This window comes from Eurypyga helias, unplaced genomic scaffold (genome assembly GCF_000690775.1).
Source record: "Eurypyga helias isolate BGI_N326 unplaced genomic scaffold, ASM69077v1 scaffold11570, whole genome shotgun sequence".
Classification (NCBI taxonomy): Eukaryota; Metazoa; Chordata; class Aves; order Eurypygiformes; family Eurypygidae; genus Eurypyga; species Eurypyga helias.
This window is the reverse complement of record NW_010226286.1, coordinates 24787-36017: the sequence shown is the minus strand read 5'-3', so window position 1 is coordinate 36017 and position 11231 is coordinate 24787. Positions and strand designations below refer to the sequence as shown.

The 11231-nt window shown below is 47.5% G+C and overlaps 1 protein-coding gene across 1 annotated transcript in view; it reads right to left on the bottom strand.

Annotated features, from left to right (window-relative positions):
• The window catches only part of NTRK3 (neurotrophic tyrosine kinase, receptor, type 3), a 179200-nt gene extending 169920 nt beyond the window's left edge, over positions 1-9280 (bottom strand). Inside the window, exons 1-2 of the mRNA XM_010152408.1 lie at positions 9209-9280; positions 7801-7872 (exon numbers count right to left, since the gene is read on the bottom strand). Of these exons, the coding sequence (XP_010150710.1) occupies positions 7801-7872; positions 9209-9237 (101 nt within the window). The 5' untranslated portion in view covers positions 9238-9280. The remainder of the gene's footprint in view (positions 1-7800; positions 7873-9208) is intronic.
• Positions 9281-11231: the final 1951 nt, after the last annotated feature.

The window sequence follows — 11231 nt, the reverse complement described above, 5'->3', positions numbered from 1 at the left end:
CAGGAGGGAGCGGCCGGCCCTGTCCGTGGTGCTGAAGCGCGGCCCCGCGGGGAGAACGGCGCTGGCCACGGTCCCTCCCCACGGGACATCCGTGAGCACCAGCAGGGCTGCCTGGGGACCAGTCCCGGGAAAAGCCGTGAGTGACCTCACGGCATGACGAAAGGCAGCAAACACGAAACATCCCCATCCTCAGTCACTAGGAAGCGTGCAGACACGGCTACCCACAGCTCCTGGGGAAGGCAAACCTCCAGCTCTTATGGCAGCCTTGTAAATATCCTACGGTCTCTTGCATCTGACATAATTCACAGCTCAGCCCTTCACAAATACAAATGAGGGGAGGGGGTTGGTGGGTAACTCCACCCCCATCCTGCCCAGTTTTCTAATAAAATTTTATAATTCCAATAAAACACACAACTGCCTAACTTACGACATTTAAATTCTTGCCTAGTCACACACCATCATGAATTAATGCCCTATCATTCATGCCCTGTCGTATCTTATTGCTCAAATAACATATGATTTTAATGTTTCTATTTTTCTGCCCTAGTGCTTATTGCCTGTACATCAAAAAGGGAAAATCAGCCCTGCAATCATACTGTTAGTAAACCAGTATTATGGAAAGAAAAATCCCAGGTGAGAACTTGTGCTGTCACTTAACTTTCACTCATTCTGCCATGATTGTTCACTCTACCCCAGCAGCTTTCAAGGAATTTTCCATATCCCCGGGTCCCTGTTGGGAAGGGTCCTTCTCCCTGTGCAGCACCTCTTACGCTGGCACAGGGAGGTAAGCCCTTCCTTGCACCACATCAAATTAACTAAGCCACAGGGTTAGGGGAGCAAGCAGAACAGCCAGAGGCTGTGTCTGGATTATCTCTGTGCTGCAGGACCTCAGGACCCTAGGAACAAGATCCAGAAATCAGTTCTCTGTGCTGCTGGTGATTTCAGAGGCACGGTGAGGTTTAACAAAGACACATCTACATCTCATCTTCCCGATCACATCCAAGAGGAATGTTTGGCCTGCCTCCGAAGGGAAGCTCACAACAAGAGGTCGATCAGACCGTTGTTGCATGGTTAAGGATTATGTCACAGAGAACGAGCCTCCCAAAAGCCCCAACTTGTCTAAAGTTTACATTTTACACAATCGTAAAACAAGGCTTGTAAAAAGACACATGAACACACACTCCCATGTAGGGACAGCCTCACTCATAACATCCACAGCATTGTCTGCAGCATTTTTTAAAGAGGGGATGGGGAAAAAACAGGACCTTAGCAAAACCACAGTTGCCCATTTCACATGTCTGCCAAAAGACAATTGATCAAACTTCAGAAAAGGAACTAAGTCTTATAGGCACACAATGCAGCTGGAAAGAACATCTCAACGTTTGGAAGGAATGAAGAGACAAAGCTACAGCAAAATCCTGAGAGCCCAAGTACCAGAGTGATAGGCATAAGAATCTGAGCAGGCAACAAATATTTGTGATAGGATTATTATAACTCATCTTACATTGCAACAGCAACCCACAATTCAAGGCCAGATTTCATCAGAAATCATACAAGGTGTTATGGTGCAAATAGACCAAATAAAAGCAGAGAAAACAAATGTTCTTATTCCAGGTTTTCAGATGCGTAACTGAGGCAGGACAAGTCTTGCTACAAGATGCACAGTGCTTGGCTTGGAAACTTTCTCTCAGGTCGCACCAGAGTACATCACTCAAGCTCACCGCTCCACCTCCTATTACAATACAACAAACTGTCTCCACAGCCAAGCAAAGCAGCCTGCAGTCAGAAATTAGTTACCCAGCCCTCTGAATGCAGGTCAAATGATTTCAACCCAGTCTGAAGGAAAGCCACAGTCCTGCAGGGAACCGGTCTCTCCTCTGGCCTTGTGCACAACAGCTGGTAAAATGCAGAAAAAGGAATAGCTGCAGTTCCCTACTTATCAGTCACCTGTGGTAACAACTGGGAATAAACATGCCATCAAATCACTGCTGCTGATTAGCCTATCAGCAAGGACCTGTGCTACATTGGCATCTAGGGGACAAAGCAGATGGGGGCAGAACAGGAAAGTTTATGGAAGCAGAGGAGATGTTACTGCTGTTTATTTTAGCGACTGCACTGTAAGCATGCCCAGAATTTTATAGAAGAACTAGGGATACAGGGGGGAAATATCTCCCTGCATAAGTTGCACAGAGGCTCCTACTTAGAAGGGGCTGGAGCATGAACATCCTTAGAGTATAAATAAGAATCAAAGAGTACCCAAGCTGCCTGCCTGATTAGGGTTAGTAAAGGAACTTTCACGTAATGGAAATTAAAGACTGCTTAAATCTTTCTCATAATAATTATTTTATCTATATTCATGGAGAAATTTAGTTCCTATTTAGTCCTTTGCAAATACAAAATAAGACATATTAAAATATCAAGGAGGTGGTTAAGGTAAATGCATTTTACTTCATCCTCTTAGTGTGCTACTAAGAGTTCTATATAGTTATTTACTGTGTCCCAAATGATACACATGGACTTGTTAGGCTACACTGACTTGGAAGTATGGATGGGAAATCAAGAGCAATTAACACATGACAGCTTGGGTTAGGAGGAGTCTGCCAGGATGGGTATGACAGCAGTGCAGTGATAGAGGCCAAAGCACAGAGAAATCATCAGGAAGGAGGAAGAGTAATAGGACATCCAGAATCAAGCAGAGGGTTGCAGGCAGTCACAGGGCCTGGAGCTGGTAATAGGAAAAGAACAAAATATAGAGTTTAACCCTGCTTCATATAGAAGAATGGCTCTTTTAGAGCAAGGCAATAGATCATTAACCACAAAGTAGGGAAGAATGGCCCACAAGCTATGAGCAAGAGGTAACAGTGCTATACTTACAATAATTTAGAGTTTGATATTTTGTTTATTTCTGTATTTAGTGTAAGATCTTGATCAGGTTCCCAGACACACAGAGCAAAGGAAGTGAACCTTTCCAGCTTTGCAAGACAGTTGCCGGCAGCCCTTTGAAAGTGTGTGGGCCTCAATTACTGAGGGCTTTGTATCCTGTCTTGAAACAGCAGTGAAAAGGGCAGAGAGTGAATCTTCAACCTTAGGCTGCCTCAGCCACGCAATTTTCAGGCAGCCCAGTCTCTTTCCTATCAAAGGTTAAAACCGTAACACATCTCTGGGACTTTCATGTCAAAGTTACAAACTGCGCCCAATGCCAGGGTACCAGTTCACATGACACTGCACAGCTGTCATGAACCCTACCAGGACACCAAACCTAAACGCCTCCTCATCAAACAGCACAACCTACAGAGGAGGTTCTGGGAGGCTCCAGATTAATCACAGCTCAGGTATGCCTATGAAAACGAGCCCACAGATCAGCCAGCTCAGTCTTTCACCAGGCAAATCAGGTCCCTGCACACTCCTGCCAGCACCTTCCAGTTCCTCCCCAATCCTCATTTTTGGGACAAAAAGACTGACAGGATCACACAGATAAAAATGCCTGTGGAGCAGGTGGTGATGTGATCATACCACACTCAAAGAACACTTGTATTCGGCACAAAGCACTCCTGAAGCCCATTCTGGCTTTATTCAAGATCCCAGTCTTTAAGATCCTTAAGTGAAGACTGGAAGAAAAAGCCTCATCCTCAATCCCATCCTTGCTCTGGCAGGCAGTGCTGAGAGAGAGCTCTTTGACAGGAGCTGTGTCTTGGCCAGCCCACAAACCAATTTAGAGCGTGTATAAACCTGCGTAAGACAGTTTAAGAAGAGCCTCTGAATGCAGACAGAAATGGCAATTTTCTAAATAGAAATCTGACTACTTAAGCCTTATTTAAAAGTGTGCCTGTCTCTATAATTACACAGCCTTAATTTGTTTTCTTTACTACACAATAAATAAGGTGTGCACAATTACCCTCTGCAAATACAAGGCAGTGCCTCCTGACTGGCTGGCTGAGTACGCAGCCGCCCAGGAAAGCATTTTGTGGGAATCACAGTCTCTTAAGTACCTGCTTGCCAGTAAAAGGGGACTCAGGCACTGTAAATATCAGTTTTCCCAGCTCTAGGCACAACCTGCTGTGAGCCTCCTCTCCTACATGCATAGCTCTACTGCCCCACGACCAGTGAAGGCTGGACACTCTGGCCAGCAGCAAACAGGTCCTGTCTGCTGTGCACTGATTCCTGGTGCATTGTGAAGCTGAGCTCTCCCATGGACTTCCCAGTGCCTAATGAGGATTGTGATAATGTTTCGTTCTTTCCCATATGGCACTACAACAACATCTCTTTACTATTCCTCTGACTATTTGCATGATACATGAAAAATCTGATATCATTACAACTTGTAATCCTCTATCAAGTTCTAATAAATTGGACAGAGCATTCCAGCATTATTAGGAGGACAGGGAGAATGACGGCATGCAAGACTTTCCTCAATAAGCTGTGCTAAACACAGGAACATAGTAAATACGTATTCAGATGGTTTTTATGTCTCCAGTTTAGAAACCATCCTAAAGTTTTCTTGTATAGCCTCAAGCCAAAGACAGAGGTTTTCTGTCAACACCAAACATTTCCTACATCCTCCTGCACTGCCTGCTTACAGTAACTTCCTCAGGACCACCCTCATATCAGTCCAAGGGCTATCAAAACTTCACAGAAATGGGATCGAGAACCCACCAAAGCAACTTTGCCTAGCAAGACCACTTCCAAAGCAAAGGAGAAAAAACAAACCACTGGATGACATACAGTCTGGATCAGGTCCATGTCCATCCCCATTCCACATCCAGATACTCCCTGTTCTGGAGAGTGGCAACTGCCTCAGACCAGTTGCTAACAGAAGAGGTAGATCCACATTGCAAAAGAGGTCTACCTCCTTGGGGAGCTGAATGCTAAAAAAACTCTTCATGGGCTTCTCTTCTTTCCTCCCTGACCCTGTGATGGGGAAGGGGGAAAAAAAAAAACCAAGCCAAACTTCATCCAGAACCATTATCTTAAACCCCCACAAACCTGAGCTCTTGCAATTAGAGCTAAGTGATCTGCTTGTGATTGCACAGCTGGGGTCTGAAGACAAGTGCATGCACCAAGGAAGGGCCAGAAATAGAAGTTGCTGGGAGAAGGAACAGCTCTCTGGCCCACAAGGAGGAAACCTTGATGAAAGGCACTGGGAAAAAACTCACTTCAGCAGGCAGGTAGGATTTAACCCAGGATGGGGAGGAAGGAAACAAAACCAAAAAACAACCCAAACAAAAAACCAAACAAAAAAAAAATCTTGCAAGTTCTCATATGAGCTTCATGTGGAAAAATGCCTACTGCTGCTCAGACCCAGCTTGTAGCACCCTGCAAAGGTCCAGCCCAGGGTCCCCACTGCATTGTGCCAGCCCTCCCTGGCAGTGAAGTCTCTGTCACTTATTAGACACATTTGCTGTCTTATTGACTCAACTCTACCTGCAACCATCCAAACACCCAGCAAAGGAAAATCAAAACCAGGGCAGCAGCAATAAGATGCAGCAGTAACTCAATGAGCCTTAAGAGTGCTGTTCTGCCGTCCCCAGTCCCGCACCCATCGACTTCAGCCAGCCCCATCATAAGGGGACTGGGACAGTATCCCTCACTCCTGTCAGCTACTGTACCTGGCTATGCAGCCCAAGGCTTACAGCAGATTGACATTTCCATTAATCCTTTTATCCCTGGCTCCTGCATCCTTCGGCAGTAGAAAATGTCAGGCCCTCGGCTAGTCAAGCTCCCCAGGAGGCAGCAGCTGTGGAGCAGCCAAGGAGGCACCCCAATGCACTTACACGGTGCTGTAGCCATGGTGGGGACCCTGGGTGGCATCAGGTGCCTGCCAGGCTGCAAAAAGCCTCAGGTGGCACTCGCTGTGCTCCCCTTATCAGGCCAAGAGCCCCCCAGATAGAGCAGCCTGGCTGCAAAAGAGCAGCAGCACAACGACCCAAGAGCCTCTGAGGAGCTGGAGTGAGACACCATCCCCACAAGAACCAGGTCTCCATCCCCAGGTATCCAGCATCCACCTTGGGGGACATCCACCTTGCAAACATCCATGCTGCCAGGTCCCAGGGACAGCATCAAAACCCACCAGCAAACACCAACCAAATAATAGACTTACTTGCCTCAAGCTTCAAAAGGCAAGGAAAGAAGGATGTTAAGAACATGATCAATCTTACATGGCCCAAGCAGTAAACAAACACATATTTCATCACCACATACCAACCTTAACTCCTGACACAAGATGGATGTGGGATTTTTTTCCATCTCGAAAGTAATCTCAAAAGACAAAAACAAACACTTTTGGAAACAACATCAACAATTGCATGTGTACACATTAGCGACACATTCAGCTACAAAAAGAGCCTAGATGGCCTTCTAAGCTCCTACTATACCCAAACTAATTTAATCAAGCCTCAAATGTTATCCATTTTATGTACTAGATACATAAACAGCAACTGCTCAACTGACAAACAATCCCCCCCAAAATAAAAAACCAAAACAAAAATCAATTGGAAGATGTATTCAGAGAAACACTTCCCCTGTAACTAACAACTAACAAAACATAAAACAAACTCTACAGAATAACAAAGCACAGCAATCAGGAAAATCTCAATGGTCAGCATTAAGAGGGTTTCTGATAACAAAATAAGCACTTCTTTAAACTCAAAAAGGCTCCATGCTTGTTTTCAACACCCATAACCATTCATGCCCTTTGGTGCTGCAGATCTCCTATTTAGCAAGTACTTTACCGTCACTTAGCAACTGTAACTGGTTTTCCAGAAAGGAAGCTTTTGGGGTTTTTCAGTTCACATCATCTCGGAGTAGACGTCAAAAGACAAATCTATCCTGCTCTGCAGGTCACATCTATCTCCCTCCGCCAGAAACCTGCCCACATCCAAGGCTGCATACATCCATAGACTCAAATGAATGCGTGCTACTATCATTTTTCATGGAAAAAACCACTAGCATCGGTTTCTAAAAAGCAAGGAGACACACACTCTCCCATCCAGCCCAGCAGCTCCAGCCCAAGGTCAGGGACCTCTCACCAACCCCTTTTCACCTTTGATATCTATTCCAGAGACAAGAATGGGTTGATCTCTGACACAGTCACTTTGATGACGCATTTCAAGTCCATGCAGTGCCTTGCACTTTCATCTGAAATTCAGGCTTTCCTTTATCGCCTTGGGCAAAGTAAATACATATCCAGAAGAGAAATCAGTGTCCTTGGCCTCAAGCATGCGGGAAATTCCCCAAGGCACTATACCCACAGGCTAACAATGGTCCAGGAGCTGGACTCTTATGCAAATGTCCCGCGATAACAGGACTCCAGCCTCTCCAACACAGAATATCCCTACCCAGGCGCACGGCAGACGCTGGTTTAAGAAGTCAGTAATTGGGAGCAGAGCTGGCAGCCCCTTGCCCTAGGATTTGTGCCAGAAAAGCAACTTTTGGTGCAAAGGTAACGAGCAGGGCAGGCTCTGGCCGTTTGCTGGGGTGTGCAACCACCCCCTGAATTCTGCACAGGGAAATGCACACTGGCCACCACAAAGCTGCTAATTAAGCAAGCGCTCGTCAGAGCGGCAATCAAACTCGGGCCAGTTACCAGACACCAACATCCATCAGCTGCCCAGCAGCTCACCCCATCCTGCATCCCAGCCCATTGCTCTTCCCTGTTCTCTCACTTTTCTTTCTCCCTCTCTTTTACCTCCCTTTCCCCATCAACATTCCCCTTCCCCCCACTTCTCTTCCCAACAGGTACTTTGGGGATCCCCTTTCCACAAGGAGCAGAGGGAGAAGGGGGCAGGAGCCACCGGCACTCACATGTAGCGGAGGTGAGGGTTCTTGGCAAAGGCGCGCGGCTGGATGTTTCGTAGTCCTGAGTTCCTGATTGTCCTGCAAAGAGATGCAGAAGGGCAGTGATGGAGTCAAGGGCAACTGCTCTAAAAGCCCTGTGCTCAGCTCCCGAGGTGCACTGGGAGCCTTGGGTTCCCCACCACCCCACCCCAGCCCCCCAGGAGGCATATCTGTCCCCAGACATCCTCTGTGAGTTATAAGCAAAGAGGAAATTGGGCTTTTCAGCTTCATCTGATCCAGTGACAGCCCAGGCACACTGCAGAGCAGCTGCTGGGACATCCACCAAGACTTGCTGGGGTGGCCTGGAGCATCTCCTGCTCCTCTCTTCTCCCTCCACGAGCAGCACTGCCCGGCCCCACAGCAAGCACTGCCATCACCCCTCCCTCAAAACCAAGAGAAAACACTTCTGCTTGCAGCTCTGATAAGGAGGAGTAAGAATTTTGCATAAGGAGTTATGGACATTGAAGGAGGAATCTTCTTCCCATCCTGTTTTGGAGAAGCTCTATCAGCACTATGACCAGGGTTTATTAATACCTGATGCAGACTAAAGCATGATTCCACTGCTGCCTCTTAGGTGAGACTGAGAACAGCAGCCAGCCTGCTTGCAAGGGGTGTGTGTGTTAAACCTACAGCTTGCTGGAGCCTAGTTATGGAGCATTCAGCAACACACACCTCTCCTCCAGCCTGTGGACAAGCTGTACCTAATGTAGAGCTCCCAGTGAAACACAGGAGCAGAGTCTCCGATTAACCCTGAACAGCACTGTGCACCTCATGCAAGCAACACCCAGGGTGCTCCCAGCTCCAGGATGGGGGAACTAAGAGATTGAGTGGTATCTTCACTCAGCCAGGCTTCCCAAGCACCTGGCAAGTCCCTTCAATCTCATGGACCTCGGTTTCCCCTCCATGATGCACAAAGTCAACCTGTCCTGGTGCTCAGAGGGTTGTGCAGGCAGGTGAGATTCCTTTATTGTGCAGTACCACCGTGATGGTGACTGCATTAAATGAGGACCAACAGCCCAGCAATGAAGGATCGGTGAAGACAGATGGAATTTCGTATTGTGGGGCTTGAAATGAGTCAGAACAATGCACAAGCTCAGAACCAGAACAGCGGGGGAGAAGAGAGGTCAGGGCTGATGTGTGTTGACAGAGCTGTCAGGAGCTAGTGATCTTCCTTCTCACAGACCCAGCAAAGCCCCAAAAAGCACTCTATCTCCATTTGGTAGAGTCTTATAGCAAAACACACAGAGCCAGTAGCTTAAACAGGCTCCAAACATCATGGTGTAAAGACTTGGCACGGAGGGAAGCTGCAGCTTTTTGCTGGAAGGAAGGGGCTGCCCAGTGCTGTTCTCCTCCCCGACACACGGGACATACTCACAGCCTCTGGAGTCCTGTGTACAGCTCCATGTCGACAGCATTCAGCGTCTGCAAGTTCTTCCAGTTCTCTATGTGTCTGTGGAGAAGAAGGAAAGGCTCAGCTGTGGCACAACCAGGTGGTCACTCTGCCCAAGCAGGGGACAGCACACAGCAAGAGCTCATCGTGACCTACCACCCAGCCCCACACCTCTTCCCACATTCTTCCAGCCAAAACCTTCTCGCAACCGGGCTAGGGATTAGACCTGCTCAGGCTTCAGTATCCACACCCTCAGACACATACAGCACACACCACGCTGCCAAAATAAATAGTTTCTCATCCTGCTTTTTTATTCTGTTTTCCCAGTGCTTCAGGAAAGCCAAATAACATGGTTTTACCAACAGTTTAGAGTGTGGAACATGCAACTGATCCATTGAGCATCCTTGCCCAAGCCATTGCCCCTCTCTGCACCTTGCTATGCACATCAGTAAAACAAACACACGATTGAGCCGGCTCAAGCAAAAGGAGTGAATGTAAACAAAGTCTCAACAAAAACTTGGGGTCCAAATGGGGAGGGAAAAAAAACCCAGAAGAGTTTTATTTATCCAGTCTCTTACTGGGGTGGACAAACAGGGTCCTAGTCTTTGCTGGCTGGAAGTGTTGCTGGCAGGAGAGCACCAAACTTAGTTTGGGAACTGTGCCTTTATTATAAATTCGTCAGTTGCCTGGGGCGCTCTGGCAGGTATGTTATGGAGAACAAAAACAGAAATAGATCTGTCACCGCAGGATCGTTATTCAGTAAATATTAGAGCCAGAGGAATGTGACAGATCGACAGCCCGAGAGAATGGGGTCCCCTGTTATCAGCAGCACAGGAATAATGCTAGCAGCAGCACGGCCAGCTGGCTGCAGCCACGGGCCTCTGCTAACAACCTGCAACACTGGGTGATGGGGAAGCTCAGTCCTCATCCCCCAGGCAGTCCTTGGCCAGCTCAGGCTTTCTCCCAGGATAAATTCAGACACCCCCTCACCAGAAAGCACAAACATTTTCAAGAGGGTCTTTGCTGATGAGCAGGTGGAGGTGATCCTTTCTCAAAGTGAACTGAGGGGGAGAAAAACATCTGGCTGGTCCCCTTAGTGTGTGAAGACCAACTTCGAAGTTTATGAACACACGAGCCCAAGCTCACATCTGCCTTGATGCAATAATTGGCTTTGGACTTGGCCCTGGAGAAGGGAAACATTTCTGAGTGACGCAGGGCTGGGGTGATAAGCCAACACTGAGAACCATCCCATGATTCTGTGATTCTGGGCAAGAAGGTTGCAGGACCCCATGTGGTGGTCCCAAGGGTGAATAAGCAGAAGAGGGACCTTTGACCACTTCCAGAGCTGTCATGAGGCTGCATGTTCCTCCTCCAGGTCTGGCTAAGGCTTGTGCTTGCACAAGAACAGATGAATTAGCGTGACAGAAGTATACGGACTTATTTGAGCCACATCCCAAACACCATCCAGCTCAAGAAATAAGATACAAAGCCTGGACTAAATCTAAACATATTTCTTTGCTCTCACCATGCACATCCAAGAAGAGCAGAGACCTGCAAGAGTCACCTCTGCTTTCCACACATTCCATAATTGTCTGCATACCCAGAGGGGTGAGCATAAGGACACAGCGTAAGCTCCCAACCGACTGCTGCATGACAGTGTAAGTTATGGTTCATCCTCAATGACCCGCTCATCAGCTTGGATCGCCTGTGTCCCAGACAGAATGAGAAACAGGACATTATTATAGCTATTTCGTACTCCCTGCCAACATTTAAGGCCCTTGTGAACCCTTGCAGAACAAAACATGGACTGGGAGGCGTCAGCCAAGAGATCCAACAGCTCACTGAAACCCTTCTGAGACAGGGCAGGACTGCGAGTTCAGGTCCTGGGCCACAAGATCGCAGGACTAAGCAAGGCTAGAAACACAAGTTGAAGATATTTCCCAATTCCTGCATACCAAGAGTGAGAGTTCCTTCAAGAGTAAGAAAGAACATGGGAAGAAGCAGGAAT